Below are 26,768 nucleotides of genomic sequence, written 5' to 3'. Positions count from 1 at the left end.
GGCTTATTGACAAAAGTACCAGTGTCAAAACATACGTAGATTTTATTCATCCCATTTTTTTCAATGCCGACATTTTCAGCACTGTTTTTCCAATATATTTTAAAAAGTTTCTTATCCAGGAATTTCAGTGTTTTACAATAATGTTTTCTACTTGAACCATTTTAAGACAGTATATTTTATGTCGTGTGGAGTTCAGGTAGTACATAGTAAGTAAAAATGAAGGCAGTGAGATAGGAGATCAATATTAGAAAGTGCTCTGATAAAACATTTTTGGAAAAAATTAGAAAGTAAAACTATCATCCTTCTTGGTCAGGTGTTCAATGAGATGAAGCAATATAACAAAAACAAAGGCTTTCATAAATTTAAAACACAAGTGAAATGGTTATTTTAAACAGGGATTTTGAAATGTCTCAGAAAATTAACTTGAGGATCCCTTTTTTCTATGTGAAGCTAGACAGACTGTCTCATTACAGAGTCTGCATACAAGACAAAATACAGAGCGGCAAAGTCAGGCAAGCCTTCTGTAATTGCTGAGCAGTAACTGCCATCTGAAACCTGTCAACATAAATATTTTCTCTTGGGGCTTTCTTAATGTTAATACAGGGAATTCAAGGATTTAGGTCTGAGAAGTGGATTTCTATCCTAAGATCTGTATGAGTTTATGAACACTTTCTAAGTAAACAAGGTAAAGGAGGAAAATTTTTCCTGAGCATTAGCAGAACTGCCATTCACATTAGCAACAGCATTTAAAAGGCTTAACTATTTCAACCGAAGTGGTCAAGCACAGACCAAAAAACAAGAAGGCACCAAGTGAACTGGTTGGCAGAACAATGATTTTCTTCAAATCTGAGATATGTCGCAGTTAAGGAAAGCAAGAGTTGTCTGGCCAAAATCTGTGCAACTAGAATACTAGGCCCTCCACGTATACTACTGAGGGACAAACAGTAAGAATTCAGAAAAGGAAGGTAAATTTAAAGACACACAGGTTGTGAAAGTATTAGGAAGCGCAAAGATGGGGAAAGTGAAGTGAAACGTGACATAGAATAGACAAGGGTAGAAGGCAGAAGGGAAAGGACTTTGACAGATGATGGTGTACGAGGAGATGTTATTCTTTCTTGCCAATACTGAGCTCTGAGAATCATAGCTATTTTCATTTTTACAGTTTCTGACAACTGACATATGCAGTAAACGTATGGCATATATGGTCAAATTTGCAGGATAACATTCAAAATCTTTGGAAAGAAGCCCTATTTAATTTATTTTTCTTCTAGGTTCCAGCTGGCTGATGCTTGGACTACAAAATCTATTGTACCATTCTTCCAAATGCAGAACTTCAAAAATATCACCCAGTTGAACACTATGGCATTTAAGATTAATCTTAACAGCTACAACCTCTAGAGGGAGGGAGGTGAAGGACTTTTTGTTGCTACTTGCTATGTACCTTCTTTGATTATCATGGAGAAATTATAATAATCAAGTCCTGTAAGATGAAAGTTTGCAGAGAACTGAAAAGGCAAAATGTCTCATACATTTCAACAGAAGACCAACATACTTTGTGAAAATCTTGCTTCTTAATTAGAACACCCAAGATACTGCTGAAACTGGCAGACCACAGTACACTAAATCTGCTGTAATTTTGCTTTGATAATTAGATGGAAATGAGAGGCAGTCTCCTAAACTTCAGAAAATTCAAGGAAAAAAGCTGACTTGGTCTAGATTTCTTTAATGCAGTCTCCTAGAGAAGTAGATTTCACTGAAAATCCTACAGGTAGTTGCAGTACCAATACTGGTATCCAAAAATCATAATATAGCTGGCAGAAAATTGGAAGGCAATTAAGAATTGAAAAGGAAATAATATTTATTTGATCTAGTTAAAATAAATGGGATTATTAAGGTATATCAGCTTCAGACAGAGAAATTATCAATTGCTATTTTACTAGGATTATAAATTTGTTTTACTAGCTATGATGGCTGTTCTTCAAGAAATACATGGCTAGTGGCAAAAAAATCATTACCACTGATTTAGAGTTGCATATATTGAATTGGCATATTAATTGGTACTATTTGTAACTCAAGTTTATCTTAATGATAATCAGACAGTGTCTGGTGGTTTTCACTTCGGATTTTTAAGTGAATGCTTTTTGTTTGTTAATATTTCTTGTGGCTGTAGCACAACAGGGCCCGGTTCCAGTTAGGTCTTTGGATTCTGCCAAATCAGCAGAATTGTTATAGTATAGTAGTAGTCCTTGCGTAAGTGTAGTAGACAAACCTTCCAAACTCAGGTAGGCAAGATCTGAAAACTGGAATGCAAGGTGAGGACTGAATAATAGAACAATATTTTCTTACTATATTTTAATAACTACATTTTTAAGAATTTACTTAAATTATACCAACTTGTACATTATGCTTAATGGTGGCGGTGTGCAAAAAACCCACAATCAAGCACAATAGAAGTAGCTCAAGAAAAAAAAAAGTTATATGACGACTCTTAATTCTTCTCAATTATTGGTATAGTATCTAAGTAGAACAAATCAATTATACCAGTTTTAAATGCCTCCTTTAAAAGCTGTATTAATCATCACTGCAACACATCTGCTGTTAGTGTAATGTAGAAGGGCTCATGATTATATGCACAGGATTTCTTTTCTGAAGAGTGGATTTGAAAACATGGTGTTGAATTAAAGTGTAATTTTGCAGTAAATTGTTAGAGGTTAGACAGAATTAAGCCTCCAAGAGAGAACTTATACTGTAGTGCCAAATACATGCACATCTCTTTTCCCCAAAGTAATGAAAGGAAAGTACGTTGCATTACACAATATAACCTTTGGCTCTCACACTTGTGAGAAGGTATAAAAACCTGACTACTGAAATGCTTATTATAAGGATTGCTTGAAACAAGCTTTATTAAACTACTGCAGCTACTTAAAAGCCAAAAAACCCAAGCACAACCCCCTAACCTGAATGTTGGCATGGTGCTGTTTGTGATAAACTGACCAGCTGTTATCATCTAATAATCCAGGTCATATAAAGAATATTAATTTTAATGTTTCCTTTCTTTCCTGTCCAACTACAGTAACCTCCTGAAAAATATCATCGCTCACTATTTTCTTTAATAGATGTGGGGTAAGGAAAATCAACAGAGAACCAATGATTCTTGTTTTTCTATAATCAACTCTGGGACAGAAATACAATAATTAGATGCCAAAACCTGCTTATGTTTTGTTTGTTCTTCTAATATTCTTTTAAGGCAACATAGGTACTATTTTCAAAAATGACATAATAAAGGAAGCAGTTTATAATTCTAAAACAGCAGTGGTTGAATGCTGTTCATCTCTAACAATGAGCACACTGCCAGCCATGCTGAAATACACAGCAAAAAGTAACCACTCGACAGGTGCTAAAAACATGCTGGAAAAAGTAGGTAATCAAGATCAGGTACAAGCAAAATGCACAAACTCTTTCACTCCAAGCACAAGCTTAATAAAACAGTTTTTAAAACAAACAACAATATTGACAGACCTGTGGAGGAACCTGCCTCCTTTTTTGGTCAGGGGATGTGACATACACAGCTTGTGTATATGCGTAACTTTTGAACCGTGGTTTAGAAGATGGAGGTCCCTGGGGTACACTGACTGTAATCTACAGAGAAGAAATCAGAGGTGGAGAGAACAGACATATGGATAGGAGCATGGATTATAGAACTAAAGTAATGATTTTAAGGGCAAGTGAAGAAAGAGAAGTAGGAAGGTCATCAACAGTTATATTTTTCAAGGACAGTGTTGGTAGTGAGCAGTCAAAACTGGGATGGTATTAAGGAAAGCTTTCACTTAAGCTGACAGCCTTTCCAAAAGCAACAGCCAGGGCTCAATACCAGCACAATATGAATGTAAACTGAAGGTTCCTTATAATTTACAAGCAAAGGCTCAGAAAAACAAGTGATCTTGTAGCAAATCCTGAACAAACAGACCCAATACTTACTACTCAGTACCCTAAAAGAGGCTGAGCATCCCAAAAGCAAGAATACAGAGTAAATTCAGATAAGTACACTAGGCCTAAAATCCATGAAACGCTTCAGCAGTGGCTGACTGATGACTTCAGTCAAAAACCTAACTAACTTATTAAGAATAAATTAATTCCAACTATTGCATGAGCTTTTTAAGCAGCCAACCATGAACTGAGAAGAGATGATCTTAAAATACCAGTCAGTGTAAATAAAATGCTAAAACATTAAAAATGTATCATGAATATAGACAAAAGTCAACTCTAAAAAGGTAAAAATGTTTCTACGTGTCTGTGTTTAAATGTAACACCTCCCCCAGTTTCTGTGTTCTTCCTTGTGGTGCCCTTCCACAATCAAAACACCCAGTGCTGTAAAAAAAAGAAGTGCAAAGCAGTTTTTTGCTGAATAGTTACTTTTAAAAGAGCCTGGGGCAAGGTGAAAAACAGTACAAACGTACAATTCATGCAGACAAGTGTATTTGACTTGCCTGTCGTGAAAAGGTTTTGTCCATTGTGCCCGTGGTTGTTTTGCCTTCCACTGGCCATCTAACATAAAAATTATGAAGTAGGTAATGGAAAAAAACACTTCAGAGCAGCAGGATGAAAGCAGAAAAGTGAAACAACTCACTTCTTGTGAAAAACGCTGTTGATGATGTACTTGCATGTGCTCTTCTCTAGTGACCCTTGAGTGTCGTGGCAACATCTCCACCTCCCTGATGGCTTCCATGGTCACTTGCTGGGGCAGGACTTGGAAGAGCGAAGTCACATACATTAAGATGGACTTCTTATCTGGACAGGAAGTTGCAACGTCTGGAAGGCAAATTAACATTCATCATTTTGGTTTCCACATTAGACACGAGAAATAGCCAATCAACATCATGGAAAGTTGATACACTAATGAGGAATCTATTGTCCATCTGAGTTCTCTAGAGACTAATTAAAACCTTACAATCAGTTCCAAAATTACAGGCTAAACTTGCATGCAAATGAGAAGGAGCCAAAGTTTATGAAGGTAAGTTATCTCCTTCAACATGAACTTTCTGCCTGTATATCTTTAGTGAAAATGCACATAGTATACAATTTGACACTGTGATCCTCATTAAGCAGGACTTGACATAGGAAAAAGTGTATTTTCTTGTGCTGTATAAATACTGCAGTTTAAAAAAAAAAAAGACAAGCTCATTTTCAGTTGTGCCCTGTAAGTTCTCTTCACATCATTTAATCACTGGAAGTGACAATGCTGTAGGAAAAAAAAAAGATTTACAGGATTTTCTGGCAAATGGGTTCATACAAAACAACTACTAAAGCCAACTTCTAATATATCTACATAGCTTTTATATTCTACTTAGTCTTATATTCTTCATCAAGTCTGTGGAACATCTAAGGAACTTGGTATTCACAGACATTAAAATATATAATAGAACAACTCTTTTTGGAAATGCCCTGTAAAGTCTCTGTGGACTTTAGCAGTAAGTACAAGAACCTTTGCATTAATGCAATGACGATTTCAGGTTTTGCATGTAGCCATGATATCTGTCAACAAGAAAAGTGGTTTATTTGACTCAATATTTCAAGTCAATAAGAATATTTTAAAAAATAAGGCATGTGGCAGCTCTTTGAAGTAGTTACTTTGTTATTAGGCATTGACTTTTACCTCCTACACTCAGTCTAGCAAATCAAGACATAAAAAGACTGTTGTACAAGAAGTTTATCATTAATTCCATCAGTGTTTTAATATGATTGCTGGCAGAAAGCCAAGAGCTATGAGTTTTTACTGTCCTAGATCAATCCTGGCTTACCTAAGATTTCAGTTCAGGGGAAAAAAAAAGAAAAAAGAAAAGAAAGAAAAAGAAGTCAATTAACATATCCTGGCAGACTTAATAATGCTACAGGGTGGCACCTCATTCTCTCTTCCTAGAATGCAGAACACATAAGGGAAGGCTCCTTATCTTAAAGGCTTCATATATATCTGGAAATTATTGAAAAGACATCCTATGAATACTTTTCATTTGGCTTTCTGACTTATCCCCATAACTTTGCTTGATACATTATGAAAGAAGGTTTAATTCTACTTAGAACTGGCTGGGAAAATGGCACGTTCCCTCCAAAAACCCCGCCACCATAAGATTTATTGCCTTGGTGGACACAGTACATAGAATATGTTCATTAACAAAAAAAAAAACCCACAACCCCAAAACAAAGAACATGACTTTTCCAAATCAAGTCGCACTACAGCCCTCAGAATCCACAGGCTTCACTTCTGTGAAAGAATTCAGTCCAGGAAGTATTTTGCTATCACCATCTTCTTGTCTTCCCAGTAATATTCTAAAACCATTTTGTTATACTCTGTGTCCACTAGTAATTGATGTTTACAAGAATATCCATGCCTTTACGCAGGCAAGAATACACACTGAAAGAACAGCCTTTAGTGCCAGCTGTAATTTTTCCATTTGTTGTTCATTATTTTCCTTTTCATAATGTTCTGGTAATCAAAAAGGTGAATCCCTTATCATTTATCTAGACAAGTATCTCACATAATGAATAAAGCAAGTACCTTGCAAACAATATACATGTCAAAAATTGTTTACCCATTCTGTCTGACAAAAAGTACTTATACAGCTGTCAGAATCCACTGGCAAATAGGAAATGATTTAATTATTTAATCACAACAAATAGCTAAACAACCATTGTTGGAAAGCCTGGAATATCAATCTTTCTCTCAAAATTCTTTTTAGCAGGCCTTTGAATTATCAGAGCAGGAATGACTTCTGTTGTCCTGTCCTATGACTTTGCCTTCATATTTTTTCTTTTTGAATCCTAGTGTAAGATATTGTCTTTACCACCTGTTAAGACTGATGGATATTTGAAGTCCTAGTGGTTAGGCAGTGAATAAAATTAAAGTACTTCATTGCAAAGAAGTTCACAAATTCCTTGGAAATATATCTGCTCTCATTTCTGAGGGCAAAATATCTGTCAAGCCAACTTACACCTTCTAAAAACTGATCTCCAGCTCTCAGAAAATATGGAAAGTATTTAAGAAAATTAAGTCAACATATGTAGACAATGCCATTATTCAGATACTGGTTTTGAGAGAAAAATTAAAAACAAAGAAACTATCTACGAATTTTTTTCAAAACCAAGGTACCTTCTCCAAATTCAGCTCAGAATTGTTACTTTCTGAGTATTTTAATCTATTTTCTTGACAATGAACTTCCAGGATAGAATGAAAAGTATAAATGAGAATAAAACGAATTTGACTACAAACCAAAAGATGGTTAAAATTGGAAGCATTATAATGTTAGCACAAATTCTATTATTAACATAACTGGAAAAGTTTCCAGCATGAATTTTCCAGCTACTGAAAGGAATCTTCTACTATAGTAAACTTTATTCTTGCAGACTAATATTTTTCAAAATAAAACAGTGACTTTCCAGTACTCAATCTGAAATATGTCACACGAAGCATGTTGTTCACAGAACTAGGTTTTGATACATCTTGTGATCCACAGGATTACTTATTAAGACATGCGGTTTCTTTACACATCTTCTACAGTAAAAGAAACAAAACTCCTTTGTAGGATACAGAACAAGGCCCTGACTTTACATGTTCCCCCTGAAAAAATGTTCACACGCTCTGACCATTTAGAGAGATTAGTCTCTCCAGGGGAGGTCTCCAGTCAAACTGAGAAAGTAAAGAGAAATAAAACAAAACACTTCATCTAATACACAGGCTGAGAAACCTATCTGACGCTAAGGAGACACTGTAAGGGCAAGAAATCGACCATGAATTTTAATGTACGGTGATATCCTGTTCATCTAGAGACATAGCTACTTGGTAACAAGTCCCAAAAGAGCAAGAAGAATCTGGTTTCACCACAGAACTTTACAACCATGTAATAAACACCAATGCACCCGTGTTTAAGTGATGCTGCCTTTAAAGGGTTATTACAGGTTTAATTCGGGAAGAAATTTGCCCTATAAACCTTCACTACAGCTTGATTTTTATTAGCAAATCTTCATTTTCTGATGAACCTAACTACAAGTTTGATTGATTGTTGAGGATGGGTGACTACAATAAACCTGAAATGTTCTGAAACCAATTCTTTTCTGTAGGATGCAGTGCCAAAAAAGTAAATAAATACATAAATCAAACTCCTCAAAAAGTTATCCAACAGTCAATTTTTTTTAAGCCCTGCAGTTCACAAGTGGTTTGTTCTTGCATCTGTATGTTCCGTCAACAAGCAATTCCCTGCCAACATTCCCAGTTCTGGTGGAAAGAAGCTTTTGAAAGAGATGAATGAAAGTGAAGATGATAGAAAACACCTAAATAAGCTCCATATTAAAAAGTACTATACAGGTCCACCAACAATAACAAAATCCATCATTATGTTATACTGTCTTACATTATGTTTATACAGCCACACATGCAGAGAGTGCAAATTACAAGCATTCATGCAAAGGTTGCTTTCAATTTTCAAATACATGTCTACTTATAATATAGCCATTCCTATTTATTAATATTTTGCTTTCTCAGAGCTTTGACCAAAAAATAGTTCTGACACTATTTGTGCTGATTCCACTCACTCTTTGTATCAAACTAGTAGCAAAGTAACTTTGAAAGAAGAAAGCTTAAATGCCTGCCACATTGCCAGAAAGATTATGTTACTGTACATAAATTGCTGATGCAGTTTCTTTACACTGAGAGACAAATTCTGAAACATACTTTACCTTATACAGTGCTGAGAAGCAAGATAAGACTTGAGACCTAAAAATGCAAAAAATCTTTTCTCCTCAAAAGTAGTAGGTAGGATTTTCAGATAATCACAAAGTAGAAAACATAGAAAACTGTAACTTTTAAATCCTATACATCACCACATACTGTTGGCTTCCATGACAACAGTAACAATAAAAATACCGATATTTTTACTGTTACTTGCTGCTGTCCCATATGAGATTTACAAAAATCTGTACTAAAAAAAACATTGTTCTCCCTTCCATAATACTGAAGGAGATTTTCAAAGTTGATTTGTATGTTCAGAGTTTATGCAGCTTTTCTTCCCTGATAAATGGAACCTCTTTTTTTTTTCTTCCATCAAAGATATTTTTCATTTTCAGGTTTATTAATGATACTAACAAAACATTAATATTTATTAGAATTTCTGAAAACAATCCTACTGCTATCTCCAAATGCATCTGTTTAGAATGGAGTTAAAAGGTGCATGGGAGATAAGCTAACTGCAGAAGCTCTTAGATTGTTGAGATAAGAACCTAACTGATATGTAAAAGATTCATTTCTACATCTTAAACTCCTTACAGGAGGGATTTCAAAGTTAGTACAGCCACTCCCACAGTGGCACCAACCTCAAGAGCAGTATCAGGGTCCTGCGCTTTTGTCACAACAACCCCCCATGCAGCGCTACAGGCTTGGGGGAGAGTGGCTGGAAAGCTGCGCTGCAGAGAAAGACCTGGGTGTGCTGGTCGACAGCCAGCTGAACGTGAGCCAGCAGTGTGCCCAGGTGGCCAAGAAGGCCAACAGCATCCTGGCTTGCATCAGGAACAGTGTGGCCAGCAGGAGTAGTGAAGTGATTGTGACCCTGTACTTGGCACTGGTGAGGCCACACCTTGAATGTTGTGTTCAGGTGTGGGCCCCTCACAACAAGACGGACATTCAGGTGCTAGAGTGTGTCCAAAGAAGGGCAACAAAGCTGGTGAAGGGTCTGGAGAGCAGGTCTTATGAGGAGAGGTTGAGGGAACTGGGGTTGTTTAGCCTGGAGAAAAGGAGGCTGAGGGGAGACCTTATTGCTCTCTACAACCACCTGAAAGGAGGTTGTAAGAAGGTGAGTGTTGGTCTCTTCTCCCAAATAACTAGCGATAGGACGAGAGGAAATGGCTTCAAGCTGAGTCAGGGGATGCTTAGACTGGATACTAGGAAAAATTTCTTTACTAAAAGAGTGGTCAGGCATTTGAACAGGCTACCCAGGGAAGTGGTGGATTCGCCATCCCTGGAGGTATTTAAAAGACATGTAGACGTGGCACTTCAGAGCATGGTTTAGGAGACGTGGTGTTGGGCTAACAGTTGGACTTGATCATCTTAAAGGTCTTTTCCAACCTTAATGATGCTATGCTATGATTCTATGACCTAAGATGAGGGCAAGTAGTAGTATTTAAAATTGTACAAAGACAGCTTACATTCTAATTTTATTTATTTTTTTTACCTTTTAGCCTCAAGAACAAAAGTCAATTTTTCAACACATTCAAATGCCTCTGATAATCTGTCTGACAAGGCTGACCAAAACACTTTGAATGAGCTTCCATAATACCTAAGTCATGTACTTTGCTCATGGTTTGATTTGGATAAACCTAAATCTGCAATTGAAACTGTATAAAATTGTATGAGACTGTACTAGTAAAAACTTGGTCTTAAATAACAGACAAACCAAGTAAGGTTTCATTCCCAGATGGATGCACTAGAGTTGCCCCAGCACAGGTAAAGAGATCTTTAAAACTTTACCCGCAAAACTAAGAAAAGAAAGAAGAGAAAGAGGGAAAAAAATGTTAACCTAAAAGCTGGACATGAGCATCAATGTGCACTTGCAGCCCAGAAGACCAACCATATCCTGGGCTGCATCAAAAGCAGTGTGGCCAGCAGGAGGTGATTCTACCCCTCTACTCTGCTCTGGTGAGACCCCACCTGGAGCACTGCATCCAGCTCTGGAGCCCTCACCACAGGAAGGACATGGGCCTGTTGGAGCAGGTCCAGAGGAGGGCCACAAAAACGATCTGAGGACTGGAGCACCTTTCCTATGAGGACAGGCTGAAAGAGTTGGGGCTGGTCAGCCGGGAGGAGAGAAGGCTGCAGGGAGACAGCCTTTCAGTGGTTAAACGGGGACTACAGGAAGGATGGAGGCAATCTTTTTAAAAAGGCCTGCTGTGACAGGACAAGGGGTAATGGTTTTAAAGTAAAGGAGGGTAGATTTAGACTGCATATTAGGAAAAACTTTTTTACAGTGAGAGTGGTGGAACACTGGCACAGGTTGCCCAGAGAGGTTGTGGAGGCCCCATCCCTGGAAACATTCATGGTCAGGCTGGACGGGGCTCTGAGCAACCTGATCTGGTTGAAGATGTCCCTGCTCACTGCAGGGGCATTGGATAAGACGTCCTCTAAAGGTCCCTTCCAACATAAACCATTCTATGATTCTAATTTGTACTCCAAATGCATATTTTTAGTCACTTGCTAACAAGCCTATTAGCAGACGTTAAGGTACGACATAATCATGAGGCCTATCTTAGATTTGCTGTCACTGGTAACTTTTTAATTTCCTGATTGTGAAAACATTAGACTAAATATATTTTGTTCTTATTTGAATACCAAGAAGCAAAATTACCAGGCAAAGAATATAAAGTGTTTTTGTTAAATGTATAAAAACCATTTCCCTCAGCTAGCACCTGGTCCCAAAATGATACTGTTCTGCAGTCCATGTTTAGATTAAGACTATACCAATGGTAATGAAAGCAGCAGGAACAAAAGAAGTGGTAATGGTTTACTCTACTGACATTCACTGCTGCTAGTAAGAACTTGAAGCAATAAAAACCGTGCATTCTCTCAAAGGTCAGCCAGTAGCTGCAATGTCTGCTCTGCAATTATTGACCTTTTTTTGCTTGTTTTTTTTAAACTTGTAATTAATTTCTGCCCTGGTTTTATACTCTGTTAGTAGATTGCGTGTTAAATTCAAAATGAAAGAAACCTTTACGAGTAATTTCAAGGAATAGTGGTGGATTTGCAGACAGACAATGAATTCTTTAGTGCACTTTCCAGCTGAGGGGAAGATATTTAATTAAACAGAAATCTATGTGTCTACAGTCTCTTGAGGAGAAGACAGTTAAAATCTAAATAGGAAGGCTGCACCATGCAATTCAGTTTATTCCGTTCCTTGCTGGTACTAAGTGTGAATTGAAGCCCTTTTAGTACAGAGGTAAATAACTTATTTAGCCTGCAATCTTACAAAAGTTTTTTTTTTTTAAAAAAATGGCAAAATGGAATGGTTCCTCTTCTTGCCAGTGATATAGACAAGCAATCAAAATATTATTTGGAACAGGACTGAGCAAACACCAACACTTTTGGAAGGCTGTTCAGTGGTCTACATGAATAAGCATGGTGATCACAGTCTATTGTTTTGCCAAATAAAATTCACATTTTACAAAACTAACTGTTAGCAAAAAGCATGATAATTGAAATGAGAGCGGAAACCTGGAGAACAGCCCAGTGGTGACCTATACACAGTTAGTGGCATTGCTCTTTTTCTTCCTTTCTGTAGATATGAATACCTATTCACCTAAAACTAGTATGAAACTCCCAGAAGGAAATGTCATTTATTTTTCAACATACTTTTCCTTAAGAAAGTAAATGTTTTAAACCTTATGGTTAACACCTACAGAATACTTTAAAAATGCTGACCACAGCTGTCCTTTGTAGGCTGTATTGAATAAGGTTACAACAGCAGCATGAAGAAAATCCCTTCAGAAGATTAACACATTTGTGTTTGCCTTTTAGAATTATGAAGACAGGTCAGGATTTGTGGGATTAAAGTGTTGTGGGATTCAATGTATCTCGTATTAAAAAATACAGTGGCAGAGAATACCTTAAATCTGTCTGAATGTCTGTTCTGATTTGCTGCATGAGTGTGAAGGAGTCTTGGACTGATACACGAGCACTGTCCTGGTTGAGTGAACTTGACACTATCTCTGGTTTTGAAATCTGCAAAATCAGACTTAACACCTATGCTGAACAGGAAAGGTGAGTCTTAGTTTTTCAGCTTCCTTACAAAGTTAAACATTTATTCAATAACACCACAACCTTTGCACCCTAAGCTATATCTAGCATAAGCTGCTTCTTAGCAGCAAATACAGAGGTAGAAAGAAATTAAGTCAAAGAGGCAATGGAGGGAAATGCTGGTTTGACAAAGCAGGGCTGCATCTGTTAACACTTTTACTGCATGTGTTTTATACTAATATATTTGTCAGTGAGTAGGAGTGACCAGAAGTGAGTGAGGCTCTCATCAATTTGCTGAAATAACAAATAAAAGGCAATATTTAATTTTCTCACAACACTGGTATTCATTGCTGAAAGCTGCAGTTCAGTTATTCAAAACCTTCAAATGCAAATGCAGTTAGGGGCACTGGGGGGGCAAGGGGAAGTGGGGAGAAAGGAAAACTAAAATACACCCCACCAACTAAGTCCTACTGAAGAGTCCTGAAGATAAAGAAAGTTCAAGAGAATTATGCTGAGTGACACCTGGAGTCAGGAATCATATACAAAAATGGTACGTTAGCAGGCACCCAAACAGTAATTTTGCTAAGAATATTTGAGATATCAGCAAGTGGACCAATACCTGAGAAAGCAAATGGGCCAGTGTTTCAAAATACTGTATATTTTCCATTTTACTTCTCTAATTATTTAGCCTAGTCAAGTTTTTCTTTATACATTTCTCTTCTATCAATGTACCTGTTAAAGGTGCATTTCATTCAGTATGGAAACTATGGCAATGATACTCAAAGACTGAAAAGGTATTTCTACTATAAAATTTCATAAAACACTCTGTAGATATTCTCTGAAAGCTAGACAGTATTGATTCCAGATGAGTCCAGATTATCAGTTACTGCAGTATCAGGAAGATTTTGCTTACTGGGACTGGCTGTACACACACACAAAGTAAAAAATTGTTGTACAACTGTTGTCTTAAGAAGTTTAGCTCCAGCCATGACCTGTTCATCTGCTACAAAGCTACGCTCACAATATATGCCTTGCTGATTCTGTGGTTGCAAGAATTGTGGAATATAATGAAAGATATTAGGTGTTAGATGAAACAGAAATAGAACCATTTCATCTTTTACTAGTAAGTTTTCCCAAAACGAAGCAATATATTACAGTTGGGATTAAATTGTGAAATTAAGATCACACTCTCTAAGTTATAAAGGCATTCAGAGTTAGAACTCAGTTTCAACCTATTTTTGTAAAGTACTTTGGGAAGAAATTGTAACGACATATATTACATTCCTCGTTTTGTTAACATATGAACAAAATGAAGAAGGTTTTGCTACTTCTGTCTGAGATCTGAGAAGATTGTTTTCCAGCTCTGATGTATTTGTATAGTAAAACAAAGGATTTCATTCTATAAACCCTATATTGCTCATTCCAAAACAAAGACCAGGGCATGCAAAGGGAAATATGAATGTTGTCGGGATAGAAGAAATTTCACTGTATCTAATAAAAAGAAGCACCCCAGAACATTTACTGCTATCTGCAGAAGTACAGACATTCTGCTTCTACAGTATATACCTTCATTTTATTCCCATCTGAAATGGGATATTTTTGACATCAGGCGAAAGTAATAATCACCTGAGGTTAATCTCTTCCAAAACTGACACAACAAAAAGGTGCATGTTACTGCATGCAGCTCATACACTTCCCCTCTAGAACCTGTTTTCTATGAAATCTGAAAAAAGTAAAAGGGGAAAAAAATACCTCCAAAATGCCAAAGATAGAGTTATTTGCCTGTAAATCAAAATCAACCTGTTCTTGTCTTTGTTTTAATTTATAAAAAAAAGTAGCAGAAATTTTAAGAAATAAAGCTTAATATCTATGCAGAAAAACTCCTAACTTTGGGCTAATTTCAGGTGTAAAATTGCTTATAGATATCTTTAAAAAATACAAAATTTATTGTGTATAATAGTACCTTCAATTAATATTGCTTTTTTTTTCCACTAACTTAGGCTAGAGTATTGTTTACAGATAAAACGCATACTTTTTATAGTTAATAGACCATACTTTCACAGGGGAAACAAGTTTGATTAATTGAAACTGAAAAAAATTCAGAGAATTTTTCAATATCATTACAAAAGACCAGGGAACTTTATTAACTATTAAGCTTTGGTTACATATGGAACACGAACTTGAAAAAAATCACTGTCAGGAATTAATCTGTACAAATTGATTTGACACATCAGTTTTAAATTCAAAGAGGAGGCTTCTTGCTGATTCCTTTGGCTATATATCTTGGGTTTTCTCACTGGATATGTTGTTCCTGCAGCTAAATGAAGACAAGTTACCTAGTTAATATTGGCTTTTGTATGCATGACTCAAACACTGTAACAAAACGACAAATGTGGTTTTTAAAAAAAGTTAACTCTAGCAGATGTAAAAAGGCTATCTCCACTTTAAAAGTAGATCTTTAAAAAAAACAGATATATTTTGAAGGAGTTGAAACCCAAATGATTCAATTTTATATATAAGCATAATTATTCCTACTTTAAAATGTTAAAAAAATACGTTAAAAGAATTTCTTGTAAATGCAGTAGGGGAAGAATTTCTAACTTTTGAGGGATTATTTCACTAAGTATGCAGCAAATAGATTAAGCTGCTGAACGTTTTTTCAGACTGATCATGAGGAAATCCAGTCTAAAATATGTCATGCCAATAATTTTTAAAAATGCAAGTTTTGATTAAGTGGTTATTCACTGTATGCATTCTATCCTTCAGCAAGTTATATAAACATAACTGTTTTGTAATTTAGGAAGAAAAACCTTAATGTAATTATGTGAGAGAAGAGAACTGTTCATGCTAGAGGAATGTTTCAAGCCCATACTCTAAGGCATTTAATACTTTTTCAGCTGGAAACATCTGCTTATGCTTTGCATAAAAGTGAGCTTCTATTTGCATTTCTGTTGTGTTGTCATCAAGATAGCCTGAAAAAAATACATATTGCAAATGTAAATTTTATCACCAGAAGATCTTGAATTAGGGCCATGCTGAGTCTATTAGACCACATACTGGGACACCATTCTGCCTGGGGCACAGTAAGCTCCACTCTCCTACCCTCCCTTTACTTCATGATCAAGTTGTTAAATACATTCAGGAGAGATACTAGTGAATATAACTCCTTGCAACAGATTCTGTGACTGTGACATGGTAATCTGTTTGAGGTAGTAATCTGTTCTGAGGTTAACTGTTACACATTTTATTCTAATCTCTTCTTTTGCTGTCCACTTTATTATTTTTGTAGTGAAAAGGTGTAATTAGTATATTTCCAACTTCGTGTCCTTTACAACACTTTCTGCATGCTATCTTACCATGTGCTTTCTGTCTTTAAGGTATTTTAAAAAAGGAGTAAAAAAAATATTCTTTCAAACAGTCTCTAGCAAACTAGTTAGCAAACAGAACATCTGTCATCTGGAGAAGAAGGTGGAGGAAGTGGAAAATAGGGACATAATTGCTTCAACAGAATCTGTAAAGGTTCAGAACAGAGAGTCTTCCTTGACTGTGTGCCAATGAACCATATGTGAAGTGTCAAGAGCATTTCAGGATGCAAATGAATACTGGAGTGACAGCATGAATAAATATGAGAACCTGTTTTTAGAAACACAAAATAAATGCAATTTTATATGTGGCTAGTGTTAGAGAAGTAGTGAAATAAATCAAGGACAAAGCAAGATATCTTGTAAGCAAAACATACTTTAAAGACCAATAAATCAATATTTTAGTGGCCCCCTATTTAAACAGGCAGCAGTCTTGCTTATTCTAGCCAATGCAAGCCTCAGTCTAACTGATTAACTATAAGTGTATGTGACACTAGCAAGTGTGGAGCAGCATGTGAGAACCTAAAGAAGGTGCAAATTTCAAATGTCCAATGCAATATATTAAATTTATTTCATATGTGAAAAGAAAACTATAGTTATTAAGGCAATGAGGGTCTAGTTGCTCTTACCTGATCAGCAGAACAGCAGCATTGTAATGCTTTACTGTGTGTCTGGATAAAGGAAATCCTCCTTAGTATTGTATCAGTCTTTTGACTGGAGAGTTCAAGTGTCCCTGGATGATGGGAAAGGCAAATTCTGAAGGAAGGGCCTACATGGGATTCCTGAAATCAGTGCTGCAGTACTAGCTTGTTTATTAAACCTGATTCTGACTTCCCTGTTAAGAGGTTTTCTCACATTTTTCTCAATTCAGAGGTATTAATTTTCTCCATGGTCTTCTCTCCCAGAAACAAATGGATAACACAATTTCAGTATTCAGACAGCTAATTGCAGGAATGATTTATGTCAACAGGACAGGAGCAACTGAGAAAGAATCGCAGCTTTTTGTGGATGGCTTTATTAAATATCACTAATGGATTACCTACAGATGTTGCAGAAACCATGGGAGAAACCATCTGGACAGCCTTGTTCTGTTAGCCTTCAGCTGTTTCCATCCTTAAGTTGAAAAGACACGAATATGGACTAAAAGAAGCTCCCTGAAAGTTCTGGTTGTTCCTCTCCTCTCCAGTTAAAAAAAAACACAACAAAACGAAACTAGCCTGTCATAATCATTTCAAGGAATAATAGAAGTATGCAAAGAAGTGGCGAAAACAATAAATGACTGCTCATGACTGAGCATACTGAAGACAGCACTTCAGGAGTTACAAAGTGCAGAGCACAGAACCTACACTTCTGAAATCAGCTGTCTACACACTCTGTCTGACCGGATTTTTTTTAAGTTTAATCTTACCCCTACTTGTCTCCTAATTCCACAATGACTTAATCATGCTTTTTTTGAAGCTCTGGCTCTTAGTACTACTGGGAAAAGTGGGTTTTGAGAGATGAAATCATATGTTCTGTGGTATAAGATGGGATGAAGAAATATACTTTGACCCCAATAGAACAGTTAACATCAATGGAAATATAGCCAGTACTTCTGTTATAATTTATTCATTTTTTAACAATGAAATCTCCATTTACCTTTGCCTCCCACAAAAGACCATCAACTGTTTCTCATGCTTTAAATACACAATCCTCTTGTCCACCACAATACATTTAGGAACTAAATAAACATTGTAGTAGTTTGTGAACATAATGAGTACCTGCATGGCAGACTTTCAAGGCAGGTTGTTGAGTCTGTCTGGACTCAACAATGAAAGGCTGAGAAATGGTAATTTACTCTTTTCAAGAGTAAATTTAGGGACTTGGAAGGTCAAAGCTGATAAAACCAGTCCATAGATACTTTAACTAAGGAAAGGAGAAGAAAGAATTATAATTTGATTGGACAATGACTAAGTCACAAAGGTGATGTAGTCATGGAGGAATGCAAAGAGTTATTTGTAGTACTGATACAAATTTTGGGATACACTGAATGTAACCACCCTTCAGATTACATGGGAATGTCATTGTAAATAAAGCACAGCTTCTTTTAAGGCCCAAGTGGTACATGTCCAGCTATGTCCAGGGAATGCAGACATAGCACATGAGGTCAGATGTAGGCAGAACTGAGGCCTGTATCTCATGTATGTTTTGATACTCGCAAAATTACGCTTGTCAAACTTTGTAGAGTAGCTGCAACTGTGGCAATATATATGGTATTCTATACAACAGCATCTCCTGAAAATACCTTAGTACTTCTGAGCATTCAAAGAGCCAGAGAGATTGCAGCCTTAAAACACAGGAACATTTTTTTTTTTTTTTAGAATATCAATTTCAAAAGATAAACTGGATTAATCTTCAAGAAATACAATATTGATTTTACTGCACAAATCATTAAGATCTGATCTGGAATTCTATGTGCTGATCAGACAGGTTGAAGAATGATAAACAAGAAGTGGAACAGAAAAGAGTTGTTAGTGTTAAGTAGGAAACCACGTAGAGAGGATTGAAAACATATTGAGAGCCTAGTCAAACAAAGGCTGAGAACAGGTATGAGTGTTCTTTACCACAGGGTAAAAAGAATCAGAGCGAAAAGCATCAAGCTCAAGGACAATGGCTGCACAAGAACAAAATAGAACAAAATAAACTTGAAGAAATATAGTCTAGAAATGAAGAAAAGTTTGACACCTTCAGAAAGTGATGTTCTAAGAGAGGCAAAGAAATAGAAGCAAGGCATGCAACTGGCTATGACAGAACTTGAAGAATTGAATGAAATCATTACAATGAGATGTAATATTTAAGAGGACTCAATGCATCATCAGGTCCCTCATGTTCTGTTCCTCCCCCTCCTTTTAAATTTCAGTTAATTATTTTTCAGCTATACATTTTTAAAATTTATACATTTTAATATAGCATCATGGGTTTCTTCCTATGAACTCTGCTCCCTTTATGTTTTTTTAATTATTCAGGTCATGAGGAAATACATGAATGAAATAACCTAGTAAAAATAACAATAAAAACAATGTGTCATGTCTGACTATTCTTCAAAACTGTCACAAAGCATTACCCTAAAGATGTGACAGAGCTTGTGCACATATAGCGTACATATACATATTTACCAACTAATAGCACATCTACAGAGCATGTAAAAGAAAACTGGAGATTATTTAGTGTAGTCAATATAATGTAAATAGGAGTTAGGAATGCATTAGAAAAACCACCAATTTTATTACATATTTATCACTTATTATGTTAATGAAGAAAATGCAAGCAACCCTAAAAATGCCTTTAGACTGCACTATGAAGCAACACAGCAAAAATTATCCATTGTTAAATCTAAACATTACTTGGTGCATATTTTAAGGGCAGAAGAATTTGGAAATAAGGAATAAGGGCTAAGATTAAGAAAAATGGAACACGCAAAAGTTTAAGAAAGTATATGCTACTGAAAAGAGACGATACAACTGCTAGTTCCACAATTAGTATATTATCCCTTGCTCTTTAACTTACCAGTATTAATTATAATTTCTTGAACCACCTCTTTTTAAAATGGATGAAATTGCATAAAGTTTGGATTCACCAACTCAACAAATACACATTTGTACAATTTTCACCTGAATCTCTACGTAACTCACTTCTCTTTCTCATAGTCAACTCCCCACTATTGTTTTTTTTACCAGGACCTTGCAACTCATTAATAGAAATCTATTAGATCACAGTGATATTCCTCCTTTCTCCTGCTTCCTTCCCACCTCCTCTCACCCCCCGCCTCTATTTAGTTCTTCCAACTCAGATTTGAAGTAATGGTAAACCTTTTTTCCCCCTACCCCTAAATTCATTGAGACTTAGTTTCTAGCAGATGACAGAGCTCATTGCAGACATTTTATCCTCAAGTCAAGCTACCCTGCAGTTTTACTGTTATTTTGCCTTTTTTGAGGTAGTCTTACTTCTTTACATGACAGCTAATTATTAATAGTTGAAAAAGTTATGTCATGCCAGACCTTAGTTTACATTCTTTAAAACAAAAGAAACTTTTAAAGTCAGAACAAATACAAACTTTTATTAGCATTTCGGGGGAGAAATAGCTTCTTAGAGGATGTCATCAAAGAGTTCTACATGTTTTGTATTAGAATTGACTTCCCTAGGCAATTCTTAAATAAAATAAAATAATAAACAAGATATATTGTATAATATATTCAGTATTTATATAAAATATACTCTATGTAGGATATATAAAAATAATAAATAAATATATAACTAAATAAAATAAACAAATGCTTGTTTAAACAAACAAGCATTGCTACAGGTACAGGGCTCAAACAGCACCACAATGAGAATAAAGAACATTCATTATTACAGTAAATGGGAGCAGTATCTGGGATTATAAACAAGAGCAGTGCAGGCCAACACTTTATTTTTTAAAGTCTTTAATTACCCAGAACTAGTGAGACTGATCTTAGTCCAAACATAAAGAGAGGGTTTAGTGGTTATTAACCAAGAAAATATACATAATCTAAAAAATTTTGCAGAAGAGCTGGCCTTGGCAAAGAACTAAGAATGCTCTGAAGAGCTGAGATTAGGCTTTGAAACAGGGCCTAAAACATCTAATAAATACCTGAATACATGAAATACATGTCCAAACCTACTGGGAGATTTTCATTCCTTAAGCAGAGTACAATCTCGTAGTAAATTACAAACAGATTGTAAAACAAAGGTTACAGTGTTTTCTCTCACTGACTTGTTTCTATTGATTAAAAAAACCAAAACAAACTACAAAAAGCATAACTGAAAAAACTTCCAACACTTAAAGAAAAAATAAGCAGCTCTCCAGACTTTAAACTAACTATATGCAATGCTTTCTTCTTCACAAATCATCTAGTAAACACCCCAAAATAAATATAAGATGGCCATAATTCTGTTTCAGTAGTATTTGGTTTGAGTCCTTATTTAACAGTATAACTCCTGAAAAAGATTTGCGCTTGGTTGTGCAACCGTATTCCCCCAAGCAGATGGGCAAGCTGGCCCAGTACTGTAAGAATTTAGCCCACCTCCACAAGGCAGTAATCACATTAAAAATGAGCCTGCAAGATTCAGATAGGACAAGCATATGACACCAGTCATAGAGAAGTAGCATGTTTCACTAACTTGCATCATTAATAGTTTAGTAACACATATTCAGGGTCTTCAGGAAACATGTTTCATGAAACATGACAGGTTCTAATGGCTTAAAACAGCAAATTTCTAAGTCCGGAGCAACAGACTTGTTGGAGGCTGAAGCGTTCAGTTCAGTAGCAAGGGGGACCAAGTGCCTTCCCTACACTATTCCACCCATTAAGCTCAGACTGACCAGAGAGCCCAGCGTGGGTGCAGAAGGCATACTAAGATCTTGCTAACTCTGACGCACATGGATAAAGAGTGAACTATATTTTAAACCTTTAAATAATTAGCTGAAAACATGAAAACTTTATGCCGCCTAACTGACAAAGCTATTCAGGAGATGTAGTTACAGGAGCAAAAACACATTCTTCTGCAAATCAAGTCAAGACACACCAGCAGGCAAACATGATAATTACATCTCCAAAACTTTCCACTATACCTAGACCCTTCCTTCCAGTCAGACTGCTCAAGTAAGTGAAATTATATTTAAACACTGTAGCCATGGCACCGCAAACAATATGTAGTAAGTTCCATGTCTCTAGAACTTAACTGTGTTTCTGAAATCCCAGTTGACTGCCTTAATAAGGCATGATTAAGTCTCACCTGCACAATAATTCTCAGTTAAAAGGGATGTAACTGTAGTGTACATAGGTCCTTACTCTCTATACAAATCTTTACGCTTCCACAGAAACATCAGTGCTCATAAGCATATCACTTAACAAAGCAATTTGTAAAAAAAGGTACTAAATATACAAATAACGCAAACATGAAATATCCTATATCAGGGTAACTAGAGGAAAATAAAGCAAGCAGAATCAAAGAAAAAATACTGATAAAAACATATGTTTTATAGTCTCTCTGTGTTCCTGGCAAATAATGAAGAGTGACAATTGATAGTGCATCATTACTGAAGCATGTTCAAAGATCTTACAGGTCAACTTCTCTTTGTCATGGTTGTATCTCTAGGCAATCTTTTAAAACAAATTGTTTTTATACAGGTATTTTTACTGTCTTTCTTTTATAAACTGTTAACATGGCATAGGCAATGATATTTTCTCATAAGAATGTCCCAGCCTTAGCAGGTTAACCAACAGAGTTATTGATTTAAGACAGAGTTTGATTTTCTAAGTATTAATTGTTTCTTTTCTTAGTGCTGCACTGGGCATTGCACCAGATATTATTCAGGAGCAAGTCAGGAGTGGAACATTATAAAGAAATTAGTTTAATGAGAATTATAAATCCATAAAACACTTGTAAATTTTCTGTTTCTCTCTTGCACGTGAACAGAGTAATCACTTATTAAGACAGTTGCAGTGGAGACCTTAAACCTTTCAGAAAATGTCAAATAATTCGGGATATACAATGAGGTCTCTCACCTCTAGGTGACTTCTTTGAATAAAACCCAAACAGTTGAGAATTGAAAATCACTACCATCTGAACATCTCATGACTCTTTGGTAGCCAATATACAATAAGTCAGCAGAGTCAGTTCAGTTCCTAGTGAACCACAAAGAAAAAAAGTTCTAATCCATCACTTCAAGGGAATCTCAGCAGAGAAGAACACAGATATAAAGACACAATGATTCACACCAACATTAAAACCTCCCAGGTTATGTAATATGGAAATTATGTTGTATACACAACCCAAAGATGAACCAACAATCTTGGTTACCCTAACATTTCACAAAGTTACCTTAATAACAAGCCCAATGATAACATTCTTTTTCAGTTGTTGCAAATGCAGTGCTGCTACATTGGCTGGTCTTCCCCTTTCCCACCTGGTATTTCCTCCAGCCCGTTTTGCATGGAGCACAACCTCTTTTCCCCACCTTCTTTGGTCCATCTTTCCTGAAAGTCTATATTCATCTACTGCAGCACTGTAGTCATGTGACAAATTCCACCATGCCTCTGGAATCCCAGTGAGGTCACAGATCTGCAACTGTGCATGGAAGTCCAAGTCCCTGCTTCTTTCCCACATCGTATGCATTTAGGTACTGATTCTCACATGGGGAAGGCGAGAGCTGCCTCATCATACTGTCTCCCAAACACTTCATTGTTCCACATGCCTTCCCTTCTCTTCACATTACGACAACCCTCCCCTGACATAATCGGTTTAAAGCTCCTGCCACAACATTAGAAGCTTGTTGTCAAAAATGTTCTTGTCCCACTTTGTTAGACAATCCTGTTCCTGTTCAGCAGGCCTTGTTCCTGAAAGAGGTCTCCACAGTGCAAGAAGCCAAAAGCCCTGCCTGTGACACCATCTTTACAGCCAAGTGTTGACCTGAAAATTTGTCTACTTCTCCTTGAGCATTTCCTCTTCACCAGCAGTACAGAGAACACCACCTGAGCCCCATGCCCTTCAACCCCACCGGAGCCCTGTAGTCACACTTTATACACTCCAGGTGACTCTGGCAGCACCACTGGTGCCCAAGTGAATGAGAAACAAGAGATAGTAGTAGCCTGAGGGTCAGAAACGCTTTTGAAGTCTCTCCACAATCTCCCGGATCCAAGTGCCTGGCAAGCAGCAAGTCTCTCAATACACCAAGTCAGGTTGGCAGAGGATTGTCCCCAAGTTCTTTTTTTCTTCACCTTGACTGAGGTGCAGCTGTCTCTGAAGCCTTCTGTGACAGAAGTTGTCTTCCTCACCCATTTCCCAGGCCTTTCTTCAGGGGATAACTTTTTGAGGGATCATTTGGGAACTGGTGTGGCTTAGCTCGCAATCTGCTTCAGGCTTCTGCTCCTGACAGCTCTAACAATTGGCCTCTGGTGGCTGCTCCTTTATCAGCTAGCACTTAAACATCTCATCTACAACTGCCGATCAGGGAGCGTCAAGTACCTATTCAACTGCTCAGGAAGGATTGATATAACCCGAGGGCAAGAGGGCAATAAATGAAAGCAGCCAAAAGAGTCACAGCAGTTTCTAGACTTCTTCAGAAGAATTTAAGAGTAATAGAAAATAAATTAGGGAACCATAAATTCCCTCTTACATGAATAATCAGAGTGTATATTCATTAATACTATTAAACATTTCATTAATAATGTGTACCCAAGACTTTTAGAAGAAATAGATAATGCTCCATACAAACATTAAAATTAATTCATAACTTGGATGGCATCTGGTTTAATCCTCAATAACATTTTGGCAAAATGAAGCATTACATAACGTCACAGTAGCCCCCATGAAACAGATTAATCCATAGTTATTTAACAGATAAAATTCACCATCCAGAGAAACTTTCCAGTAAGGTCCAAGAGTAACCTATACTTAAACAGGTATATGTCACCTAAACCCAAGCCACAGCTCCAGCCAAAGTTTGGCTTAATAGAATAAATTACTAAACAAAATTATTTCACCTGTAGTATGCATGAGATCAGACCACGTGAACATAATATTTCAGCTTGGCCACACCATCCGTGAATCTACAAAAGAACTGCAGTAACATAAAATACAATAAAAAAAACAAAAAACAAAAAACAAAACTAAAACAAAAAGACCCCACCCCAGTATGTTGCCAACTTTCATAAAGCATTAAAAGCAGTGAAAATACCAAACCATTTCTGTTATTATTCTTTGCAGAATATATTGATATAACAGCCAATAATACTGATTATATTCTAACATGTTTCTGATATAGTACATTTAAGAGGAAAAATAAAAAGTAATAAAGCATTCTGCTTTGATGTGAACAGTTTTTCCTTATGATCCAAGGAATCAGCAGGAAACAAATCATGCGTTGACCTCAAAGTGGATGTTAGTAAGCACCTCCTGCAACTGGAAAGCTAGTCATGAAGATATTTTTCTCTTAATCTACAACTTTAGTTCTGGATAAGAAAACTTATACACATTTCTTTGTGGGAAGTAATCTGACAGGCTGATAATTTTTAAACTCAGTGTGCAGTTTCACAGCAGTTTTAGCCCTATGCCTTAGCTTAAAAAATGAAGCTAGGAGAGTTTTCATAATTCCCACTTTTTAAATGTTGCACAATCCTTACTGTCTTCTTTGAGAAGACACTGGCGTTTATCTCAGTTCTTAAAGAGCAGAATCAGAAGCTAAACCAGAATAATACCAATGCAAAATAAAAAAAAAAATCATAAAACACTCCCCTGCTCCCCCCCACCCCCAAACTAACAAACAAACAAACAAAAATAAATATTTGTCAACCAGTTTAGCTCTCCAAAACATTTCATCATGTAATAATAGGGACAAACAGTGCAGGAGGAAGGAATGAGGTCAGTACAGAGCTGACTGGCTTAAATGCTGTGAAACCTTCCTTACAGTTGCACCCCAGTTCCCCATTTCTGACTGAAATAAGGCTAGTGTGATTAAAACAATAAAGTTATATGTGTGCTTCCACTTCTGTAACACTGAATTACAAGAAATACAGATATTAAAAACACGTATCATTAAGTTTCTGGTCAAATGAAACAGAATTTAAAAAGGGGATTTTCTCTAAAATAACATTTAATAAAAGTTACTGACATTGAGCTAAGGTTTTTTCAGCTCATCTTGTCCTCAAACACACCACAGAAGTGCATAACAGGATGAAGTTATTTTTTTAGATACCAGACAAGATTTTATTCCTTCCTTCAGTTATTCGCCTGATTTTTCCAGTTTCATTGTGCACTATTTCTATTGCAATTCTGTATCAATGATTGTGAATGTAATTCTTCCTGTTCCACATTCAACTATTTAAACGCAGTAAGGTGTAAACACTTGTGGTGGCAGACGCTGATGTTTTAAAATGGCACCTGGAAGACCTGTTTAGTAATTATTCATAATGAGCAGGAATGTGGCAGAACTGTTCTGAAGGGACTGCAGCATTGCAATTTTTCTCATGTTCTATGGAAAAAATGGTTGCATTCAATAAATTACTCAGTTCTTGTTTCTTCCACTTCTGGCTTGTGATAAGGGGTGTACACGCCCTCAGGATATATGCGATAAAGCTAATTTGCTGAGTTAAACAGCCATCAAAATCAGCACTGCTCTGAGCTTAATAACCTGCTACAGACTTATAAAGCATTCTATAAGAACACTACTGACAAAGTAATACTCTCTTTTAATTTTGCAATACAGCAAATTAAAATAAGGTATCTGAAAACTAAAGACAAACAGCCTTCTGGAAAAGAGGAAAAGTAAACCACTACACTCTGCAGTACATTAACTGCTCTATTGAAGCAAGTAACTTAATTTTTCTTCATTTCCTTGTAATCAACGAGCAAGTCACTGGGTAAATAAATAAAGGAAGTGGTGCTGCATAGGCTTAGCTATCATTCCAGTCCACCACAAAGTACTGGTATTCTCTGTTTTCTTGAGTCCTCACTCCCCATTGTGCAGTAGAAACATTATCTTCTATCCAGTAAAACAATGTCAAGAAAGCCTTAGAAAAAACTTTTGTATTCACCTACTTAGTAACTAGTACCAAAATAAATTTGCTATAAACTAC

General features: G+C 36.3%; 1 protein-coding gene across 8 annotated transcripts in view; it reads right to left on the bottom strand.

Moving 5' to 3' along the window:
* DMD (dystrophin) overlaps nucleotides 1-26,768 on the bottom strand; it is a 1,139,896-nt gene that overhangs the window by 840,941 nt on the left and 272,187 nt on the right. For all 8 annotated transcript variants that reach the window (XM_064473561.1, XM_064473589.1, XM_064473531.1 and 5 more), the window contains exon 8: nucleotides 4,628-4,809. In XM_064473561.1, coding sequence (XP_064329631.1) covers nucleotides 4,628-4,809 — 182 coding nt within the window. The remainder of the gene's footprint in view (nucleotides 1-4,627; nucleotides 4,810-26,768) is intronic.

Source organism: Phalacrocorax carbo, chromosome 1 (genome assembly GCF_963921805.1).
Source record: "Phalacrocorax carbo chromosome 1, bPhaCar2.1, whole genome shotgun sequence".
Taxonomy (NCBI): domain Eukaryota; kingdom Metazoa; phylum Chordata; class Aves; order Suliformes; family Phalacrocoracidae; genus Phalacrocorax; species Phalacrocorax carbo.
This window is presented reverse-complemented; position numbering and strand designations above follow the sequence as displayed.